This window comes from Bidens hawaiensis, unplaced genomic scaffold (genome assembly GCF_021521415.1).
Source record: "Bidens hawaiensis isolate Kalapana, Puna unplaced genomic scaffold, B.hawaiensis_p1.1 tig00000636_1, whole genome shotgun sequence".
NCBI lineage: Eukaryota > Viridiplantae > Streptophyta > Magnoliopsida > Asterales > Asteraceae > Bidens > Bidens hawaiensis.
The window spans coordinates 2,297,897-2,322,959 of NW_027491038.1; the positions used below are offsets into that span (position 1 = coordinate 2,297,897).

At 34.6% G+C, this 25,063-nt stretch overlaps 1 protein-coding gene across 1 annotated transcript; it reads left to right on the plus strand.

Moving 5' to 3' along the window:
- Positions 1-7,130: 7,130 nt before the first annotated feature.
- Positions 7,131-9,138, plus strand: LOC143529154 (NAC domain-containing protein 7-like). Its single transcript, XM_077025003.1, has 3 exons — positions 7,131-7,290; positions 7,458-7,729; positions 8,527-9,138. Exons 1-3 carry the CDS (start codon positions 7,131-7,133, stop codon positions 9,136-9,138), a joined length of 1,044 nt encoding a protein of 347 aa, XP_076881118.1.
- The last annotated feature ends 15,925 nt before the right edge of the window (positions 9,139-25,063 follow it).

The following is a 25,063-nucleotide window of genomic DNA, read 5'->3' on the forward strand; positions in this document are numbered from 1 at the left end:
GTGTTGTATAACTTACATGATGTTTACATGTTGTCAGTTCTTCTTTTGGAGAGAGCCTTGAGAGTGGGTAAATCTAATATCTCTAAAATTTTCGGGCCAAAAATGTCCAGTTTAGAAGTCAAGGGACTGAAATGAAAATTCTGAATATTTGGACTTGTCGCGCTACGCGAATGATCAAAAACAAGCATGACGGGATACCCGAAAGAGCATTACCAAACCCAAGAATGGGTGGTGTCGCGCTACGCGAAGAACTCACCCATTCCCTCTTCATGCTATACGGCACGTAGTCACCACACCAACATGACAAGTGTCCCCAATTACCTGGCGATAAGTAGGAGTGTTGGTTGCTTAAAGCCTAGGCATTTCATAAAAAGTACTCGTGCAAGGTAAGGGTTCTATTCGATTAGTTAATTATATTTGACTTATACCCTAGTCGGGGGTATAGCTCATACCTTGATCAGAGATAAGTTAAACATACTTTTCGTAAGTCGGGGGTATAGTTAAAATAATGTTTCTTTATAGATTAGAAACATAAAGTATCATATGTGGATGTTTAATCAAATGTCATTTTCTCTTGAAGAAGAAACTTAATATATACGTTTCTTTATGAAAAATAAACATAACCCATAAATGGTAACTAAACAAAGAGGACTAAAAGTCTGAATGTTTTAAATAGCTAAATGATATATTAAGGTAATGGTTATGCAATACAGACTAAATGTCTGAAGCTAGATCTTTTGATCCAGATATGTATACAAGGTTATTCTCGTACTATAGGTCCGAGGTAACTTCATCATAATAAAATTAGTGAAAGCGCTGATCAAAAGTATTACCAATTTTAGGATCCTTAATCCTTTAAGGATACTCAATCTTTAGAGGATACTTGATCCTGATCAGAAAAAGTACTTCTTCAGGTGGATAGAGTTCCATGCTCTTGGTAACATGTTTCCTTCCATAGTGAGCAAATGATATGCCCCCTTTCCTGCTTCCGACTCGATCAGATAAGGACCTTCCCACTTAGGTGCTAACTTTCCGTCTGCCGGATTGGTTGTATTCTGGAAGGCTTTCCTCAAGACCAAATCTCCTTCTTGAAATCTTCTGATCCTTATACTCGTGTTGTATGCCCCAACTACCCTTTGTTGATATGCTGCTATCCTGATCTTGGCTAGATATCTCAGTTCTTCAACGATATCCAAATCTTCGAGAAGGATTTCTTAATTGGCCTCAGGATCACGGATGCTTGTTCTGGCTGTAGAAACCACCATCTCTGTAGGGATTATGGCTTCTAATCCAAACCCCAGTGAAAAGGGTGTTTGGCATGTTGCATTCTTAGGTGTTGTCCTGTCAGCCCAAAGAACATAAGGTAGCTCTTCGTTCTTGGATTTTTATGTATCCTTTATTCTTGTCAGGGGATTCTTGCTTCGTTTGAGCCCCTAATCGTTCTTGGATCCTTTTATCATCCTCCAACCGTATGAACCTTAGTGCTCTGTTCCTTACTTCATCTAAAGACCTACAAGGAGTCATCACAAGATCATCATAAAAGGGGGAGCCCCTATTTAGCCTCATCTTGAAGGCTTCTATAGCCATAGCCATGTCAAGATTAGGGATTTCTAGGGCCTCCCTGCCAAACCATATGACAAAATCCCTAAGGGATTCATCATTGGGTTGGACGTACAACTCTATATAAGTCACTAGTTAACTTCTCAAATTTCCTACTCCAAGAAAATTGGCTGTTGAACAAGTTAACTAAATGAGAAAAAGAAGTAACAGAAAAGGGAGGAAGACTTAGCAGCCATTTTAGTGTAGATCCTGTCAGTGTGGATCTGAAACCCTTGCATAGACAAGCCTCCTTTAGCGTCTCAGGAATTGGATTGATCTCCATCCTTTACCGGTATTGGGCTACATGCTCTTCAGGATCAGTGGTCTCATCATACACCTTCATGTTGGGGGTTTGAAAGCGTTTCGGGATCTCCGCGTCACAGATTGGTGGAGCAAATCTGGACAATTTGTGGCTTCCTTCCGGTATCTCAGGGATTAGACGGATTACCCTTGGTACGTTGGATATCATATCCTTGAGCTTCTGCAGTTCCTTAGCCATAGCTTAGTTGATACCTGCATCCTGCATGGAACCTCGGTTAGCATCTAAGGATATAGGATCATGCATGTTACCTCCTAGTTATGTGAAGGTTGGCATTCAAGAAGAGTAGCTGAGGTAAGAGGTGTCTGCTACAGGAGTTGGTTCACCAGAAGCGATAGTCTGCATGGGGATAATATCTCCTTCATGGACCTCCGAAGACCCCTAATGCTGAATTTCGGAGGATCCTTGATTCTGGAGGAAGGATCCTTGATTCTGGATGAAAGATCCTAGAGGTTGGGAGTTGAAGGATCATTGATGATATAATCAGGAGGATCCTGGTTGAAGGATCGATGCTTCTTGCTGAAACATTGAGGATCCTTGAGCTTTCTGACCCATGGACCTTGGTGATGGATAGGTGATCCTTGCTGAAAAACGAAGGACCCCTGAGTTGTGTGAAGGTTGGCATTCAAGAAGAGTAGCTGAGGTAAGAGGTGTCTGCTACAGGAGTTGGTTCACCGGAAGCGATAGTCTGCATGGGGATAATATCTCCTTCATGGACCTCCGAAGACCCCTAATGCTGAATTTCGGAGGATCCTTGATTCTGGAGGAAGGATCCTTGATTCTGGATGAAAGATCCTAGAGGTTGGGAGTTGAAGGATCATTGATGATATAATCATGAGGATCCTGGTTGAAGGATCGATGCTTCTTGCTGAAACATTGAGGATCCTTGAGCTTTCTGACCTATGGACCTTGGTGATGGATAGGTGATCCTTGCTGAAAAACGAAGGACCCCTGAGTTTGCTGACGATGAAAATAATGAGTATATGAACGAAATAAGGATGAACACCGTTATTTGTTGCGAGGATAAAACCTTGATCTCGTTAAGATCAAGGGAAAAAACCCCAGGTGATGACAAATCGTCTATCACCAATTTATTAATCAAAAATCGAATTACAATTGTGGAGTTTTTGATCAAAGAATACAATGAAACTAAGTGTGTGATTACAGAGAGTTCTCAGCTATAGTTTACGAATGTGAGCTAGTAAGTGAGCGCTAAAACCTAGTTGATCACAACTCGTTATAAACAAAGAAATAACCACTAACTACATCTCCTATAATCATGCCACTCTTCCCACTAGTCGCTCCATCTCTTTTGACCACGTGCGTGAGTCGTCCAGTAGCACAAAAATAGGATGACCAAGTCGTCCAGCCGTTATATCTATCAAACACAACACCACTCAAATACAATAATTAGTAAACAAATTATAATATCAAGGATCCTTGATCCTTTATAAGCTGGAGCATATCCCAAGGATAATTGATCCATAAATTATTCAAGGATAGAGGATCCTTAGCATAAATTCTATGCCCTAACAGCTGGGTGAAGTGGCTACGGTGGTGTGATTGCCTAAAGGAATGAGGGTCAGCGCAGGACACACCGGTCGATATATCATACACCAGTTATTCATAATTTTCATGTTTTTATTTCGGCGATTAATGTGTAATAGCTTGTTTCTTATAGGTCTACTTATTTTACAATGCTAACTATTGTATGGATGTGTTTTCAAATATGAAACAAGATCAAGGATCAAACACACCTCTTTAAAATAAGGGGTCTTTTGTTTTTATTTGTGTTTAGCTAAAGTTTACTATAGTATACTTGAATGATTGGAATATATTTTGTAGCTAAACTTGTTAACCTTTTAATTATAAACCCATCTTGGTAAACTTTAATAAAATAAAAGTTGGAACCTAAGATTAGATAAGATTTTCAAGTGTCTAATCTTTGTAAAAGTTATGGTGTTTCACAAAATAAATAAATAAATTATGTTATGTTATAAATAAAAGTTATAATGACAGATATATTTAAAAGTAGTTATAAATGTATATAAGCATTTTAATAAATAATAAGATATTCGGACACGATCTTGAAAAACTATTTATCCATAAAAATTAAAACTATAAGAATACATAGAAGTGTTTCATTAACTATAATTCGCATCATTAACGATCCAATATGAAGGGGGTGTTTGAAATTTCTTCAACCTCCTTTTTATGGTCATAAGTCATAAGTTACAAACATGTAATTTATAACTTATTCTTTTCATAACTTTTAACTTACCCAAACATCTTATAATTTTTTGAAAAAATTACATGTAGGGTCATATAAACAATCCCAAACACCCCAAAGTTTTAGATCTTAAGGAAAAGAGGAATTAATTTTGATTTGAGGAGAGGCCTAAGATCTAGAAAAAAGTATTTCTTGCATCCACTATTTATCATTTAATACTTTCTTTTTTTTTTTTTTTTTGAATGTTAATGCTTTCATCTTATTATTTACATTAAACCACCATTGTCAGGAATCGAACCCTGGACCTCTCACCCAAAGGCCAAAGCCTTTACCATCCCACCAAAGTGGAGATGGCATTTATCATTTAATACTGTTTAAGATAATAGTACTTGATTAATATTCATAGAATATATAGTGTCTTGAGAGAGATCATAGACCCCAAAGTGGAAATCTTCCCAAACAAGGGTATGTGGGTGCCCTTTAAGTTATATCATGCCTTCACATTCTTAAACCTTACCCTTCTCTCTCTCTCTCTCTCTCTCTCAAAAAAAAAAGCTGAAAGGAAGAGATAATATTCGGGTATTCTATGTGTGTTTGTATGTAAATATATATGTATATATATGTTTGTATGTATGCATGAGCTGGTGTGGTCTCTATCAGTAGCTGGTGGCCGGTGGTGGAGTATTAGTATATGACCGCCACCTTTTTTCCGCATCATCTTCCTCCCTTATTTTAGCAAGAAGCTTTACCAGCAATCAAGGTCTTCATATACACAATAAAGATATAACTCTAAAATTAAGTAAGATATATACCCTTTTGTGTTTTCCACTCTTTCTGTTTATGTTCTTCAAACAACCAAAAAACAATTTTCTGTTCTTTGTGCTTTTGTTGTCATTAGATTCCTCGGGATCTGATGTGTTATTCAGACAACAAAAAACAAAAAGTTTTTTTTCACTTCAATTCCCGAGTAAATTAACACCCTTTGGATCTCAAACATTCCTTTTGTTTCTTGCTTTTACTTTCTCTATAATCATCATCCACTGCTAGGATAACAACCAGATCCATTTAGAAGGTTTTGTTTTTATATATGTTTTATCTTCTTCTGGATCTTCTTTGTTTGAAGAGTCTTTTTATTTATGTATGTGTTTCCTAGGAATATTAATTCCATGTTTTGATTTGGTTGTCAATCTATGTTTTATTATAGCAGATGTGGTTGTAGAAATATATAGATTAATAAAAGTGATTAACTTGTAGTTGACAATATATCACCTGATCAAAAGGAATAAATATGTTTTCCCTTTTATCTTGATGGATTGTGTGTGTGTGTGTGTAATTTCTGATTTGAGCTTGATCTTCTAGCTGGATCTTTCAAACATGGCGTCTGAAAAGAAAGAAAACACGCTTCTTGATTGATCTATGCACTTCTATGTGTTTAATTTGGGGCGTTTTAGTATGTTAACAATGTTAAGTTGTATAACTTTTATGCTTTATTTTCAGGTATTAACTTTTGTTGAGTGGTGCAAAACTTGAGTGGTTTTCCTCAAGAAAAAGCAAGCTTGAGTAGTTTTTTTCTTGATAATCAAGTAAGAAAAGGGTGCTTCTCCCATGCGAATGCATGGCAGAAACATTGTCCACACATGTCATTTCATTTTGTTCACATCATTTACATTCTACCCTACACCATCTTTTCTCCTATCTAGCATTAAACAAGTATGACCCTCATTAATGATGTCTTTTATTCATCTTCTTCTATATTAGAAATGCTTTCTGTACTAAACAAGATATAATTTCCCTCACTAAACATGTATTTTATCATTTTATATAATCAAAAAACTCATAGTATAACATTTAGTAATTAGGTTGATCATAAGTCTTCCGAAATAATGTCAAGGGTTTGGATCTCAGAAAGTATCTGTTAAAACTTCCATTCCTAGGAGCTAGCCCTTTGTAAACACCAGATTATAGTGTTTTTAGTTACTAAGTATGTACGGCTTGATGTGAGTGTGAGAATTAAAACCTTTTTGGTTATACTGATTCCCCTCAAGGTGTTAGGTTCAATTAGAGTTCATATTATGATATGATCTTTATATTAAGTTATGTATTTTATGAGAACTTATAGAAAGAGGTTGCTCTCTTTGCTATTATTAACTTTTTTCTTTGTATGTTAAGTTAGCAGTTTCTAGTGCATGCATAGTAATGAAAACATATATACCGTTAAAGACAATAGGATGTCTTTTCATTTAATTTGAGATAACTTTTGAGCTTCATATAGGTCTCAGATTTATAAGATGCCATTAGAAAATCAAAAGACATCAACTCATGACATAGTTAAGAAGTTTTCGTTTCCTTTAAATGTTTATATGTATAAAACCAGAAGTTACTGCAATGTGCAAACTCTAAATGCTTGCTAGCATGAAGCAAATTTATCTGTTCTTTGCTAATCAAGTAAGCACCAAACAAATATATTACTCATTTCCTATTTCTGTATTTGCATTTGCTTCTGTTATTGAACTTTTCTACTTGTATAACTATTTTCTTAAAGAATTAAGCATTTTAGACATCGATCACTGTAGTTAATGGTACGGGATAATATAGCCCCCATGAAATTCAAAACTGGCGTATGATGTGGCATAAGTCGAGGGATTCTAAAGAACAATTGACAATCTCCTCCAATTTCTTCACATTAAGTGATAATTAGTTGTGGACTATAATGAAAATCACTTATTAGCTTAATAATATTTGCCTTTTGGCTTAGTAACAAACTATCATTTCTTGCCAGAAGTTATCATCAAAACAACTGCCTGCATTGGTTTTTTATTCTACTTGTGGCGTGATTGATCAAGATATCAATATAACTTATTGGATGATCTTTTAACACGTTCTGATTGAGACTATATTGACACAATACCTCTTCTCTAACAATAATCGATGACAATGTTGTGATCATTTGCATATTGCAGGTTTGAGATCATATACCAGAGAATGAATACCTTTTCGCATGTTCCTCCTGGTTTTAGATTCCACCCAACAGACGAAGAACTCGTGGATTACTACCTTAGGAAGAAAGTCGCATCAAAAAGGATTGATCTTGATGTTATCAAAGATGTTGATCTCTATAGGATTGAACCATGGGATCTTCAAGGTAGAAATTCAACATGAACCTATAAGTGTTATGACTTGTGCATTAATACAACTTAAGAAAGCATTAGTTAAGCATCTCATGGATGCAAGATTATCAATGCTTTAATTAAAGCACTTGTGCTAATATAATTTATACTGTTCATCGACTCTTTTTTTATATCATGTCAGAGTTGTGCAATCTAGGAACCGAAGAGCAAAATGAGTGGTATTTCTTTAGCCACAAGGATAAAAAATATCCAACAGGAACCCGCACTAATCGTGCTACAAAAATTGGCTTTTGGAAAGCTACTGGAAGAGACAAGGCCATATACTCTAAGAATAACTTGGTTGGCATGAGAAAAACCTTGGTGTTTTACAAGGGTCGAGCTCCTAATGGACAGAAATCAGATTGGATCATGCATGAGTATAGACTAGAAACAAATGAAAACGCCGTGACTCAGGTTAGTAACTTGTATTTTTTTCATCCTTCTAGTATAGTATCATGATAAGAGCATAGCAATTGTGATGTTTTGCATTCTTCCGTGTACAAGGATGGTCTTCCTTTCATTGCATCGCAATGCATTTGTTTTTGTTATGTTTTTCGGCATTCATCCTTGAACAAGGATGGAATATAGTAGGCCTCATTTCCAATTATGAAGAAATTTATAAATAAAACCAATAATCTATGTATTTAAATATAATTTATTATATTTATTTAAAAACTAGATAGTTTATTAAAATAAATAGTTTAATTGCGAAATATTAATGTAAAAGGGAGGACAATTATGACGTATAATAGTAAGAATTGCTGAGTTTATTCTTAGAAATAAATTATATATATGTACGTATATAATAACTGACGTGACGTGATATGGTATGTGGTCTAAAAGCTCCTAGTTACGTCCCTTGGGATATCACGTTTTTCATATTTTATTTCTCCCTAGATAACTCTATTTTAGTGTTCATTGTTTGGGGAAGCTATTATGTTCATCAATCGTGGTAAAAGTAAAGAACCTATTTTCGATGAATTAACACTTTTTAATGCACAAAATTCTTAAATTTGCCAAAACAATATGATATAGTGATGGGTTAGTTAATTAATGACTCTTTATTCTTTAATGTGTTTCACATGTGAAGCTTCATTTTCTTTATTAAGTTACGGAACCTTTAAAACCAAGACGTTATTGGAATAACATGAATAATAAACAACATATATGTTTTGTTTCTGTGTTATCACAATTTGCTTTGTTTTCAACAGGAAGAAGGATGGGTTGTGTGTAGGGTTTTCAAGAAGCGCATGACTACGGTTCGTAGAATGGATGCTCATGATTCTTTGTGTTGGTATACCGACCAAGTCTCATGCATGCCCGATTATGAATCCCCGAGCTGTGTATCTCATCCTTACACTTCTAGTAACTCATTCCAACCTCAACTTCCACCAAAATCTGAGCTTGATGAAATGCATTACAACTTGCCTCTTGAGCACGCCTTCCTCCAGCTTCCTCAGTTAGAATTACTCAGATTTCCGCAACCAGCAGCAGCCGGATTAAGTGCTTCTTACACAAGAACTTTACAGCCCCCAACTCAGCAATCCAACACTAACTTGCTTTATGTAAACGATAGCAATAATAATGGTGAACAAGATCTTCAGCCGACTGATTGGCGAGTACTTGATAACTTTGTTGCTTCTCAGCTCAGTAATGAACAAAATGTTGTCACCAAGGAAAATAATTATTTGAACCATCCTTCCTCATCATTTCAAATGACTGAACATATAAACATGCTTTTGAGCGACTCAAAGAGTGATGAGATGGCTTCAGAAGGTGCCTCAGTATCGACATCCACTTGCCAAATCGATCTTTGGAAGTAATTATCAAATGAGTACCTTGAATTCTTGATCATCAAAGGTTATATGAGGCATATTATAGTGACTAAAATGTATGTACTAATATCAAACTTTTGATCTGGTTGCTGTACATAATAAAATTAATATGATGAAGCAACTCTATCAAACATGTTGTACTATAAGCTATGTCTAAAATATTATTTTGATTTTAATAATATGTTAAGATAAAGTAATAAGGGAAGTGCTTCTGGATTTTCATTTTAGTAATGCCTTTTTTTCCTAATCCTAAGAATCTTTTGGATTAGTAAGTGGTTTAGGATCCCGCCACCTAGTAGTTGTAGGCGTTTTCAGAAAGTTCTTGTACTTCTAAGCAATTCACTTCAGCTATACGACTAGGTGACAACTGATAAGTGATTTTCATTGAGTTTTTCATCAAACTCTGGAGCTTGCTTGCCATTCAAGCAAACTTGTAGAGTTTGTTAGCAAAGATAGCAAACTATCTAGAAAAACAAGAATTTATAGAAAATGCTTAGAAATATTTAATTGAATCCTAAACCACCTACTATCCAAAATATTTATAATCCCACCATCAACTGGGGCAGATCTACATAGAAGACATGTTATATATGCAGGTTTATACTTTGGAAATAGAATGCAAAATAATGAAAAATGAAAAGTGGACTATAGTGAATGTGAATCATCAATTCCTCATAAAAAGATTTTTTTGTAATGATATATATGCATAGATCTATACATATATATCCCGGATCCTTCACTGTTAATGCTAGAATGAGTTTAAATACTAACTGCGCGCAATTGTAAGCAATAAAATTTCAACATCAGTATTGCTAATTATTACAAGATGACATCCAAATAAACAGTAACTATCAAATATATAGGCTAAACTTCATTGTTTACGACATAACAATCATTCAGATTTATGGATTTCTAGAGCAAAGGAAACAAAAACCCAAATCAGAGGATTATATTGATGTTAAAGAGTACAGATTTAACACTTCTAATGAAAACCATAGACATCTTCGGTGATAATGCAACAAATCCGATCTGGTGACAAATTCATGTTTTTTTAAGAATCAAATATTTATGAAAGAATATGAATGTGTTCAATTAACATGAAAACCATGTAACTCTTTGATCAACACAAACAATATAACCTTTCCTGTTATATAAGAATTTTCAAGTACGTTTTTAACGGCAAATAATATTTCATTGAAACGATATTAAGAAGCTAGAAATTACAACACACCATGAAAACGAAAAAAAAAGGTTCCCAATTCAAAAAAAAAAAACACGCGTAAGGATAAGTAACTTCACTTCCGGCATGTTACATAGAATATGATTTGATAAGTTTTATTTATAATTATCGTCATTGTATGTTGATTAGATTTCCTTTGCAATTATCATCATTGTATCCATATATAACTGATTAATTAATTAATAATTTAATAATGCATAATAGCTTATGGTGACCAAGATGACTCCTGTAAAATCAAAACCGAAAAGCATACCAACAGAACCCCTATAAACCAACATCCAAATGCCATGCACCCTAAAAAAAGACGACCAATTTAAATAACCTTTTGGCTTCAAAGATATAATATGACTATTGAAAATAAGAACTTTTACTTAATAAGCCGTGCCAAGGAAAAACGAAAAAAATATATATAAATATATCAAAGCATCAAATATAGATGGATACCTTTCATTCTTTGTTTTGTGAAAAAAATGCTTCTTAATTTGCACCGTATATAGAATTCCTATAGAAACAAGAAGCGACATATATGCAAAATATAAGGCGGACAGGATCATATCTTTTAGCATGTGCAAACATGTATAGTTGTGTAAAATCGAAAAGACGTAAAAGATTGACTAGTGGAGTTGTGCCAAACCACTAATGTTTTCATAACCGGATCGGACAGCGAACCCGTCGAGCAACCTGCTCACCGGTCGGGGCCGTCCGAACGGATTTCGCTTAAATATGCTGAAAAAAATATTTATAGAAAACCGGTTCAACTGGTTCGGTTTTCCAGTCGGACCGGAGAACCGGTTTGGACCGACCGGTTTTCTGAAAACCGAACTGCATAGAACTGGACCGGTCAGTGTACCGAATCCCGATCGGACTGGTTCGACCGGCCGGTCCTGTCCTTTCTCAACAAGCACGTTTTCTGGAAACCAGCACATACTGGATGGTTTTCTTTAATTCACCGCTTAGCTTACGAATCATGGGATCATGGACACTATGTTTATACTTTATATTACATATACATAAGAATCGAAAGAGAAAAGAAGAAAAGAGAAAGAACAGATAAAAAGGTGCATGTAATGGGGAATGTTTTCTACCTTTAAAACTACACGTCATAATATATCGAGAAACCCACACTACCTCTCGTTTTACTTGTTTCTTTCTCATTTAATTTGTTACATCAGTAATTTTTCTTTTTTTTACTCGAAAAGGCAAAACAAACTCGAGATTAGGTAGGACGCAATCTTAGGGGTAGGACCGGGTATGTTCAGCCAACTGTTTCTATATACGTCATAAATTTAAAAATAAATATATGATGAAACGCAGAGGCCGTTCTGTGGTAGCCGCATTCCGATCACCTAATTAGATGTAGAACCAAAATGCATAAAAAGTAGGAAAGCTATCCTAATTAATAAGTAGAAAGAACGCACACTAGATGTTAAAACATGATCATATAGAGCACTACGTTATAAGTTTTGACGTTGTAGGAAAAACCGTATGACTTACCAAGAAAAGAAGATGGATATCGCGATATAACCTAGGAATTCACGAAGGAATCTAAGAGAGTATTCATATATATGCGTTTGGTTGATAATGAAGTTTGAGGGAATATATGGGATCTGGAGATGTTGTTTATAAAATCCTGAGAAAAGGAAAGACAAAGAATGGCATGAGTGGATGATTCTGTAATGAATCTAAGAAACAAGAACAAGTATAATAATAAGATATCTTACTTTGTTTGATCGCAATATGCTGTTTTGGTTTCATAAATTGTTTTCCTTTTAAGCGATGCCAACTTCACAGCAGACACCATCATGAGGCGTGCTAGTGCTACTGCTACCTCTTCTAATTGTACTACTCGTACGTACATTTCACATAATAGATACAACACCGTATCCACACACGTAGAACTCCTTAATCGACTTTGAGAATAAAAACAATAGTTCACCCATTTACGTTTTCTTTTGGGGTTACTTTTTTTGTAGACGTACATTGCTATTATCTCAATGTAGTAATTTACCCATTGATATATATTAAAAGCCTTCTTAAAGTTTAAGATACAGTACGTGTATTAATTTATACAAGCATAAAACCGACCAAATGGAAAAATTTTGCATTGCATGTAGCTTTTTGGATTATGTAGTATTTTTGAGGCATGTGATTTTTATGTACTTCGTATATTGTCACTTGAGGGAGCAACGTTGGTTTTAGCGTGACGAATTAAATATATGATGTGTATAATAAATGGAAAGTAAAGGTAGCTGTGAATAACAATCGTGTTTGGGGCCTTATATTTTGAAACGGTACGGAAGAAGTATGCATTAATAAATGTCACTACCAGATAATATGGGTATCATAATACATTTGTTCATAAATCCATTGGTGATGCTTTGATCTGATATATATATATACATATATATATATATATGTATATATATATATATATAGAATGAGATTTCTTTTGTAACAGGTGGTTCTATTATACCGACCAACTAAATTTACAATCTATTTTTTCATTCATTCATAATGATCAATTTCATTTCTTCTGTTATTCCTACATACTACACATTACCGTTTTTTTTTCTTAGGGTTTCAAACTATATAATTGCAATTTTTTAGCCGATAGTCATAGTGTTGCTTTAACTTTAGCATTTCACCATCATCCCAATTCCCACCTTTGGGTTAGTCCATTGCACTTTTTCTCTATCCTTTTTCCAGTTCTTTTTGAAACTCTAGCGGAGCACAACCTCGTGTAACAATCATGGGAAGTTGATACTTCCTACCAACTTAACTTGAATCAACGACCTCCTTGGTGATATCCTCCCACCACCATTGTGTGACTCACAGTCACGACCTCCCGAGTAATGCTTTCCCATGACATTATGTAATCACCCTTTAAAAACTTTGAGAATAATGGTTTTACCCCACAAACTACTTGAATAGTTGAACTCACTCTATATGTTTTCACCAAGGCCTTATCATATTGGTTGGAGCAGGGAAGAACTTACCAAAGTGACTATGATGTATTTGCGTCCTATCTCAATTCGGCCAACATTGACGTGGTGTATATTAATGCCTTTCGTTTTTGTTTGGGCATATCTTGGTAACATGATATTGGCGCAACACATCGAAGGAAGCAAAACCTATATATCTTAACCTAAAAAAAACGAATGACTATTTTGCGTACCAAACAAAACCACGGTCAAAGACAAAGATAGAACAAACAAGTGAAGAGGAGTCAAAAAATGTGGTCTTGTGAAAGGTACTTCCTTCCCTGTGAGAACCTTCTTTCTTAAAAGAACGCCCTTCCTTAGAAGCACATATCTTCACTAAAGGCGCCTTCTTCCTCGACGTTAGTGTCACCTTCAAAGTAACCTTCTCTACCAAAGGTACCTAGTTCCTTGAAGTAACCATTCTCCACCATGTACACAAAGAACGAAGTGACAAATGGCTTAAATTGTTTGGTCACATGGGAGGGTGTCAAGAGTTCCGAAAACAATTATAATGATGGATGAAAAAGTGAAACAAGATAAGATGGTGAAAGGATATTTAAGGAATTAGAGAAGCTAGACAAAGAGAGGGTAAGTTCTTTTAAATGAGGGTGAGGGAGAATGATAAGAGGCAAATATCTCAATTAACAAAATCATACACGAGATCATCCGATGTTGGAGACACATGAAATATCATAAATAATTAAATCTCCACCCGATTTTGAAAAATACACTAATCAAATTTAAGAATAAAACACGAGATGTTTGCAGGCAGTGTACGTGTAGGTGGTATAACTCACTCGTCGGTTGTTGGGATTAATTTTGATCAATTAGATTTGAAATTTTTGTATGTAATTATTGTTCTTTTTCTTAGTTCCGCTGCGTGTAAGTTACATTAAGCACACATCATGATTTAATTTTGGAATTTTCTATGCCAATGCAAACATATATACCTAACCAAAAGCATATAAGCACCATAACCCTAAATTATCACACACGTACAATATATCGGCAGAAACATCACTTCAGCAAACATAGGTACAAGCACAAACATGTACAACCATAAATCAAAAATCCTAAACCATACAAAAAATATGATGAGGGGATGAAGAAGATGTTCAACGGAGTTGACTATTGCATGTTGGGAATTTCTGTAAACGAGCATCTTCGGATATTTGAGAGTCATGTAAACGCTATTAAATCAAAATTATTTGTGGATCTCATATATTTTGACCGGATGAAACTCAGATTTAAGAGCAAAAATCAAGTATGGATTTTATGTGTGTTATGATGAACTAGAAGTTTTATCGTATGACCAAATAACGTTATATTAGGGTTTGATACATGGACAAGTTATCATAAAATTGAAAATACGCTCCTGTTGGTTTTATTAAACTTTGTAACGAAAATTAATTAAATTAATTTTCTAATACATTTTTAATAAAGCAACATATATATATTTGATATAAAATATTTCTAAGCTCGATCCCAGTCAGGGGCGTTGTCCCTTGGACCCTGCCAGGGGTTGCCGCCCCTTAGACCCTTCTACCAGGGGTGCTGCCTCCGGACCCCCGCCAAGGGGGCGTTGCCCCTTGAAACCCCCGTGACTTAGGGGTTACGCCCCTAAGTACCAATAGGATTATAAATTATAATAAGATTAAATAATCATGCACCCCGCACCCGACTTATTTAGATTTATATTACAATTAACTTAATTAACAAGTTAATCCCTAATTACACTAAAATTACTAACATTGCATGCTTTGAAGAAGAAGGAGATTGTGTGTGAGTTAGAGATTACCGTAGACACGTATGTTTATGTTTTGATTAACCATCGCGGGAGGGGATTATTTTAGGTTTATCAAATTAAAATAAGATTGATATACATCTATTTATACATATCGAACCCCTTGTAAAATTATGTGTATTTAAGGTTTTGAGTTCGATTTAGTTCGTGTTTTGTTAATCTTTTATTAATTTGGGTTTTGAGTCAAGTTTATTCTATGTTTATCATGTTTTAACTCTTTTGGTGTCTTGCATGTTAAGCCTTAATTCTTTCTATCATTTCATGTGAAGTTTAAGTTCGTTTTGCTCATCAATGGTTACATGATTACTTCACTTAGTGTTTGATTTGTTTTCTTTATAGATTCATGGCTTGAGAGTCAAGGAAAAGAAGGCCTAGAAGGTTTCTATCGTTGCTTGGGGTTCAAGGAAGAGATTTAGCATGATTTAGCAATAAAAAAAAAATCGAGCTCCCTCCTGGTACACGCCGCGCCGCGCGACCAGGGAGGCCAAGGCCGGTCGCGCGGCACCTAGAGCCTCTGTTCAGCCAATTTTTGCAAGTTAAGGCCCGTTATGCACTATATAAACTTAATGTTATAAACCTAGACGAATATACAACTTTGGGCAGCCGATTTTGAGAAAGAAACCAAGGGTTTGAAGGAGTTTTGAAGCTAGGAATCAAAGAGGATCAAGAGTTATTTCAAGGAGGTGTTTAAGGATCAATTACCAAGGGTTTTATCGCTCTAACTTTGATTCCTTGTTCATTGTTTTTATCATGTCTTTCTTCTTTGTTTTTAATACCTGTTTGGGATTGTTTTTAATAATGATTCTATGCTAGTTTATCAGATCCACGTCCAAATAAAATCACTTTCGGTGATTATTATAATCAGATCAAAGCTTATCAGGTTAGTTATGTATAGTTTTTAACTAAAACTATAACAAATCAAAGTGCATACTTAATTATATACCTAAACATAAAAACTAGAAGTATATTGAAAACAATAGTAGTACCTAATTTTGTAATTTTCCCTATATATTATCGTGATTATATTACTGAACAAAGTTTATTGTATCTTAATTAACATTGCAGTAGAACGATTATAGCCAACGATCACATGAAATGTACTATAAAACTTTGAAATCAAGTTAGGCACTATTGATCAAAGTCGTTAACACAAATAATTTGTATGGGTGCGCATGTAATGGGGATTAAGTACGTATATGAAAATAAAATATGCATGTAGTTCATCTATAATTTATATCTATTTGTTATATATATTTTGTCGGGTAAGCAATGAGGTTGAAATCATTGAATGCCACCTGTGAAGATCACATGTCCATGCGACATTCATTATATTGTTGTAAGTACGGTGATTGTTGATGCTGAATGCTTGCCTGAGTTTGCGAGATAAGTAAACGTGATCAACTTGTGTTATTGCCCACTTGGAAAAAAAGGCGTATGAGTAAAGTTCAAGCAATTAATTTGGTTCCATTTATGCTTTAATATGTATATAATTTTATGACTAATTGGGTTACAAAGTTACTTCAAAGGTGTAGTTCAGTGGAAGATTATGCTTGTAAACCAAGATATAAAAAAGAAATGCAAAACCGTAAGTAGGTCGATTTAATAAGTAAGGCCAACTGGTAAAAACGTTGGTTTATTTACCTTTTCGCAAGTTTAAGAGAGCGTTAATATTATGGAGTCCGTAGGAATTTAGAGGAATTGGAATTTGAAACTAATTCAAATCAAATCTCATGTTCATTGGAATTCAAAAATCCCTCCACCTTCAAAAGGAAAGTTCAAAAAAAAAACGTTGGAATGTTTAATTTGGTTTGAGTCGAAAGAGGCTGGGTCAAAATGGATTTCAGGTCGGAAGAGATTATGGTCAAAATGGATTTTGGGTCGGAAAAGATTCAAGTGTTGGAAATATTTAGCAATGAAAAGAAAATATAAAGTTTGTGAAGGATTAGCAATGAAAGTTTGCCTCGAGGTTAAGTAATAATGTTAAGTGTTAGGAGATATTTAGATTTTTGACGTAAATGCAAATGCAGTTTGGATAGCATGGCAACGTGTGTGCATTTGATTACAAGACGAAATATTCAAGTACGCAACATCATAAGGAATATCGATCCTGCTTAAAACAGCTTATAGGAGCCTATTATTTATATAATTGTATTTAATATATTAAATATAAATTTTACATAATAATTAATAATTTAATATGGTGTAATGGTGTATACAAATAAATTTAATATAATTAAATCTTAGTGATCATGTCGGTTTGATTCGAAAATCTTGGATTCGAATTTGATTTAGATATTGGAATCAGAAATCGGTTCGAAAAAGGTCCTGATTCTAATATTTCGAAACCCTATTGAAGTTTAATTAAAAGTCATGTTTCAAATTCAGGTTTTCGAGCCCAATTCAAATAAACGCACTCCAATCAACAACCTAAACAAATATAAGAGGACGATAACAAAAGGAATATATGATTATTTTTTTTCAATCCTTTTGTTTTTTTTTTAAACACATCTAACTTTTATATATAACACAAATCGAACTAAATCTGGATAATGAGTAAGTGAGCAACAAGCTGCGCTGCTATCCCCTTTTGAATCGCAAAGCCTATTCTACTAAATATAAATCCTTGGTTCCTCGGGCTCTGCGAGTCACTGTGGATCGCCTTCTGCACCCGCTCCAAGAAGCGAACCGCCTCGGGAGCTATGGATCCAAAAGTGTTAAAGACAAATGGAATGAACACGTGCTGATTCTCCAAACACGATGTCTCATTGCCACTCGTATGGAACTTTATTGTTACGTTTCAAGATTTGTAATATTCGGGTGTTTATACAACCTGCGTTTTGTATGATCTGGATATTCGCTATTATTCAAGCAGTCAAAGCTAATCCTCCACCTATATCTTTTTTAATGTTAGCTTTTGTTTTACATTTCATGTTTGGGCTAATAAATTCAATTGGGCTTCTCGTTTCTTCTCTGGGCTAATTCAAACTATTGTTGCTCTCCTTTGGGTAATTCAACCATCTTTTCATTATTAGTTCTCTCTTCTTGTTTATAGCATTCAAGATTATTTGTATTTTGTAACTCTTCCCTTCATCTTTAAATCATTAATTAACCTTAATATTTTTTACACTTTTATTATGGGATTACTCCATAAAATATTAACCAACTTTGAAAATTTTTTCAATCAGGTCACTAATAAAACTTTTTTCAAATCAGGTCATTGAACTTTCATTTTTGTTCAAATCTTAGATATTTTACCTAAATAGCAGGTAATCTAAAAAAAACCCTCATAAAAAATTCAAGAAAATTAATAAAAAAACCATAATTCAAAATATAAAACAAAAACAAAAAAAGTAAAAAAAAACTAAAACGTTTCGTTTGTTATCCTCGTTCAACAAATAAAAAAACAAAAAAAACTACCCGAAACCCGTTTTGACCTTTTCGACCTAGACCCATTCCGACCCGGACCCCTTCTGATCTGAACCTGTTGACCCTAACCCGTTAAACCCAAACCAAAACAACCCATTTTGGTTAAAACGTGCTGAAACAAGCTGTTAAGTGCTGAAACAAACTGAAAAATCGCTTAAACGAGTTGTTAGGTGCTGAAACGAACTGAAAAATCGCTTAAACGAGCTTTTAGGTGCTGAAACAAACTGAAAAATCACTTAAACGAGCTGTTAGGTGCTGAAACGAACTAAAAAACGCTTAAACGAGCCGTTAAGTGCTGAAACGAACTGCAAAATCGCTTAAACGAGCTGTTTGGTGCTGGAACGAACTAAAAAATCGCTTAAACGAGCTGTTACGTGCTGAAACGAACTGAAAAATCACTTAAACTAGATTTTAGGTGCTGAAACGAACTTAAAAATCGCTTGAACAAGCTGTTGGGTGCTGAAACGAATTGAAAATCGCTTAAACGAGCTGTTAGGTGCTGAAACGAACTAAAAAATCGCTTAAACGTGCTGTTACGTGCTGAAACGAACTAAAAAATCACTTAAACGAGCTTTTAGGTACTGAAACAAACTGAAAAATCGCTTGTACGAGCTTTTGGGTGCTGAAACGAACTGAAAATCGCTTAAACGAGCTGTTAAGTGCTGAAACGAACTGAAAAATTGCTTAAACGAGTTGTTATGTGCTGAAACGAACTGATAACTCGCTTAAACGACCATTTAGGTGCTGAAACGAACTGAAAAATTGCTTAAACAAACTGTTAGGTGCTGAAATGAACTGAAAAATCGCTTAAACGAGCTTATACTGTTAAAACGAGATGTAACGTGCTGAAAACGCGTTGATTCGTTGGTCCAAAAAAAATGACCCAAAACCCGTTTTTACCCGTTTCGACCTTGACCCGTTCTAATCCGAACCTGTTGACCCTAACCCGTTCCAACCCAAACCAAAACAACCATTTTTTAAGTGACCTGTTTCAACCCTAACCCGTTCCAACCCATGACCCGTTTCAACTCAACCCAACCCATTTGCCACCTCTGTTAACAATACAACTAAAAGGATTGTAATTTATTGCAATTTTCCAAAAAAAAAAAATTGAACATTTTTGCATTTTTTTTCAACTTTTGTAATTTATTGCAGTTTTTCAAACTTTTTTTTGCAAATTTTCGGAATTATAAAATTATATTTCGTATTTTACTAATTTTCGCAACATTTAAAAGTTATTATGCAAAGTAAAAACATTGAAAAATTAATAAAAAACCTAGATTACCTGCTATGCAAGTAAAATATCTATAATTGAAACAAAAATAAAAGTTTAATGATCTAATTGGAACAAAAGTTTTTATCAGTGACCTAATTGGAACAATTTTCAAAGTTGGTTATTATTCTATGGAGTAGTCCTCTTTTATTATTTCTTTAGTAAACTTTTGTTTTCTATTTGGTAGACTTCCTTACTTTCTACATGCCATTTATCCCAATTGTCATTAGGGTATAGTACGATGGTGATCATCAAGGGAATCCGAAACTTTCTTGATCAAATCCAATATTACCCTATTTTATGTTTGACATGTATTACATTTTAGTGTAAAATAAAACATACATATTTGCTTTTAATATAAGCTTAGCCTCTTGATTTTCACTCGTAAATTCAGACAATTGTGATGAATTTAGACAAAAACTTAATACTAAAAAGGAAAAACAATCCAAAATAGTGACCAGGGTGATGAATATTCAACATTAGTAGCTAATACCATAATCATAATTAAGTCTATTGCATATCATAAAAGTTCACATCATCAAGAAACACAAACCAGTACCACATAACATTTCACAACCAAAAGATTTACTCATACACCTAAATTTATTTGCACCATCAGCAACCACCTCTAGACTGCATAACACCACCACCTTCACTTCATTTCACCTCAACCTCCCACACATCTTTCATCTCCTCAATCTTCTCCTTAGAAAGGAAAACCTTTAGCACACCGTTGTTAATCTCCGCTTTGATCTCCTTCATTTTGTAAACACCAACCGGCATAAGAAATCAGCCACTATACCCCTCCGGCATCTCTTCCTCCTCGTCCTCTTCGCAGGGGCGGACCTATTTACAAACTAAGGGGGGCTGCCGCCCACCTTAAATTTTATTTTTTAGTGTTGTTTGTATGTGAAAATCCCGATCGCCCCTCTTAAAATTAGTGTTAAGTCCCGACGTCACCCCCCAAGAAAATAATTCCTAGGTCCGCCACTGCCTCTTCGAACTCCTTCACCGGTTCCGCTTCGATGAAGAATGTGTCATCCTCCACCCGCACCATGATCTTATCTTTATCCAACCTTGGCATGTCGAACCGAAAAGTGAGAGACTCGTTGTTTTCCTTGGCGTTCTATGCCTTCCTTGTGGCTATTGGTACTCCAGCACCAGATGGAGCTGTGTTTGGGGGTTGGTGTGGCATGTTGCGGGTGGTCTGCCTCATGCATCGCGGTGGAGCAATCGGAATGAACATGTCTGTGATCATACAACAGAAGATAAGAGTATTAGTTATAGCAAATACAATACAAGATGGATGTTAATTAATTAGTACATAAACAGGCGACGCACTATGTTGGCCCAGGCGGATCAAACAATCATATCAAACGAACTTATCAAACAAACTAACACGAGATATTGGGGTGACAACCCTCGACTCTTTTCATATAATCAAACGAACATACCAAACGAACTTCACGAACTTATCAAACGTACATGGAGATGAAACTCCTTGACTCTCTCTTAACTCTCTCTCAACTTCTCACTTTACTCTCACAAATAAAACTAATAATCTAGACCCTATTTATAAACTTATTAAACTTGCTCTCCAAGACATACATTTCCTAAACCTACTATAATTCAAATAACTAAATTAAAACATAATTAAATAAACCATTAACTTTACTAATAATTCAAGATTAATCCTTCATTCACCCCCCTTAATCTTGAATTGTACCACCAAGGTCTTGAATTCCCAATAACGTTCTCAACTCTTCAATTTTAATTAATGGTTCATCTTTACCATTTCTTTTCAGTTGTTTGTAACAATCTTGTTTAACAAGTTCTTCACATTCATCATTCATACCATCCACATTGATCTCACATACCACTTCATTCACCACGTTCTTCTTTCTCACTTTTCTTTTCTTTATTTGCTCATCAAAACTTGCAGATGAGCTATCAATTGCTTCTTTATCAGACCCTACTGGACCTTCCATTCTGGCAATTCTTCTCAACCTTTCATTCGGTTCTGACTTTTCATCCACGAATGCTCGATTGTTGACTTTCACACGCACTTCTAAATCTGCAGTCTTGTTAGCTACATCATTCTTTTCATTCAATTCCCTAACCCTTCTCTCATCATCATCACCAGCAGATCTTTGTTTCTGCTCACTTATCTTAACAACTTTCTCATCTTCAAGGTTGTTTGAGTCATGAAAACATACCTTAAGATTCTCCATCTTCTCTTCTTCTGAAGAAATTCTTTCTTTTTCTTCATTCAACCTTTCTTTTTCTTTACTTCTCAAAACAGCTTGCAAAGCTTCTTCATCCTCTGTAGCTTTCTGAGCTTCATTATTGCGTGCTTGTTCTTCTTGAACAATAGCATCCAATCTTTCCTTCTCAACGGCTTCTTGAGCTGGCTTTTCATCTTCCTCCTTTCGTACATAATCAATTCTGAAAAATCGAATCTTCAAAGCACGCCATACTTCCTTTGCATTCATGAGTATGCCAACTTGTACCAAGATATCTTCTGGTAGGGTTTGACATATGAACCCCAACGCTGTGTACATCTCCCTTTCATCTACAGCTACGCCGACTGTAGGTTCAATAACATCCCAAAAACCATACTCTTTCAGAAACCCCTCCATCTTGGTAGACCATACTTTGTAGTTCAATTTCGTTAATACTGGAAGTTCTCCACTCATCATCTTTTCTTTCCTATCTTTGCTTTCTTCTCCGGTTTGCTATTTCAGTTGGAATTGATACCCGATCCGAAATCAATCTCCAATAAATAAACAACACCACAAACTTTTTTTTTTTTCAACACTTAAAACCACACATCACAATTATATTGGCGGCCCCAAATATCCAAAGTCATAAGGGTTTAAAATTACGTAATAATTTGGTTCTTTTCTTTTGTTGCGTGTGACGACAAACCAAACTAACAATTTGCTATAATTTTTACCAAGCACCGAACAAACTTAATATCAAAACCTCTAAACCTAACAAAACCTTCTAAGTGAAATAATGCGAAACTTCACGTGAATACGAACACGAGATATTGGGTAACAACCCTCGACTCTTTTCATATAATCAAACGAACTTCACGAACTTATCAAACGTACATGGAGATGAAACTCCTTGACTCTCTCTTAGCTCTCTCTCAACTTCTCACTTTACTCTCACAAATAAAACTTATAATCTAGATCCTATTTATAAACTTATTAAACTTGCTCTTCAAGACACACATTTCCTAAACCTACTACAATTCAAATAACTACATTAAAACATAATTAAATAAACCATTAACTTTACTAATAATTCAAGATTAATCCTTCACGCTATAAATAGCAAATACAAGATGATACTAATAATTAGTACACAAACAGCTGGTGCGTATGATAGCAAATTCACACTATATATAGCAAATACAAGATGATACTAATAATTAGTACACAAACAGCTGGTGCGTATGATAGTAAATACAAGATGACAATTAGTACACAAACAGGTGCGTATAATAGCAAATTCACAACGTTAGTACTGAAAAAAATGCGTATGATAGCAAATACAGAACGATAATCAAAACACGTGCGTATGATAGCAAATACGCGGCGCTAGTACAGAAAGCACGCGTATGATAGCAAATACAAGAAATATGCGTATGATAGCAAATATTTTGCTTTGGTCACGATGAATAAATCATCAAGAAAACTAGAATAAACAAATAGTAAAACCGACGTAACAGTAAAACGATTTGGTTAAGAGAAATACAAGTAAGTATTAATGGATGAAGAACGTACTCCAGCCAAATACATCAAGATATATATCTAACGATTCAAAACTTCAAACATCTAGATCTAGTCACAATCACGTAAAACAAATTAAGCTGAAATAATCAAACAGAAACGTACATTAACGATTTGGTTAAGATAAACAAATCAGCAAATAGTGGATGAAAAATAACATCATATACATCTAGATCGAGCGATTCAAACGAAGAATCAAGTAACAAACACGTAGAACAAATCATTAACTAAACCTGCAAAATAATCAAACAGTACTAGTGGGCAAAATACGATATATATATATATATACATATGAAACAGAATAAGGAACTAATACATGATATAGATCTACGGATTCAAAGGAAAGTAGGATCGAGTGTGAAAATTATCGGTGACCTGAGCAAACACCGTTGTTAGGAAGGCAACAGGAGTGACAATGGAAGTCCTGGTGGCCAGGATAAGCAGCAGACATGGTAATTTTATTAATTTTTTAATTTATATTTACTGCTGCATTTTATATCACTATCAGACAAAATAACGTAAATGAGACCAAAAGTGGTGTAGGAAATCAAAGGATGATGTGTTAGAGGGAGAATATCGTCAAAATTGCATTGACTCGTTATTTGTGGACAAAATTAACCGCTAAGAAAAAAAGTCGATAGTTGTTAGTGAAACAAATTAGATTTACAATCTTTAATCCAAGTTGTGTGTTTTTGAATTGTGAACACGGAACCGAAACTCTTCGTCACTAATAGGATTTGGTCTACGAGAAAATTATATCACCACATACTGTAATTTAATGTTAGGAAATAATTATTAGAGTTAGAGATAAAGTATAATGATTATTATTAAGAATTAGAGTTCGAGTACGAAACGAGTTTGGGTTGGTATAAAATGAGGTGCAGGAGCACTATATTTTGTGTGTTTTTCGTTCAAATCATGATGAGTTACCACAAAATTATCGATATTATTCGTGTTGCTCAATACCAATAAGTTCAACAATAGTCACCATTTTCATTTCAGAAAATTTTAAAAATATATAGTTGCTAACATGCTATTATAGAAGATTTCTAACTAGTGAAATCTTTTTGATGTATAACTAATTTCCGTCCGTTATTTTATCCTCTTTATATTATTGTCTATTGAAAATCATAAATGGTTATTTTGTATGTATATGTATAAGACAGTGTTCATATGGTAATGAAATACAAATTTAGTTTTATCAGTTATATGTTTGTCCTAACCAAGGAATGATACTTGAAATATATTTCACAACTATTAACTCAATCTCATACCTATAACTATACCATTATGTGATAAATGCAATTTGACATTATACCTCTTCAAGCATTTCTCCTTTACGCTGTATTCCCGAGTTCATTTATGTAAAGAAAAGCAAGGAAAAGAAAG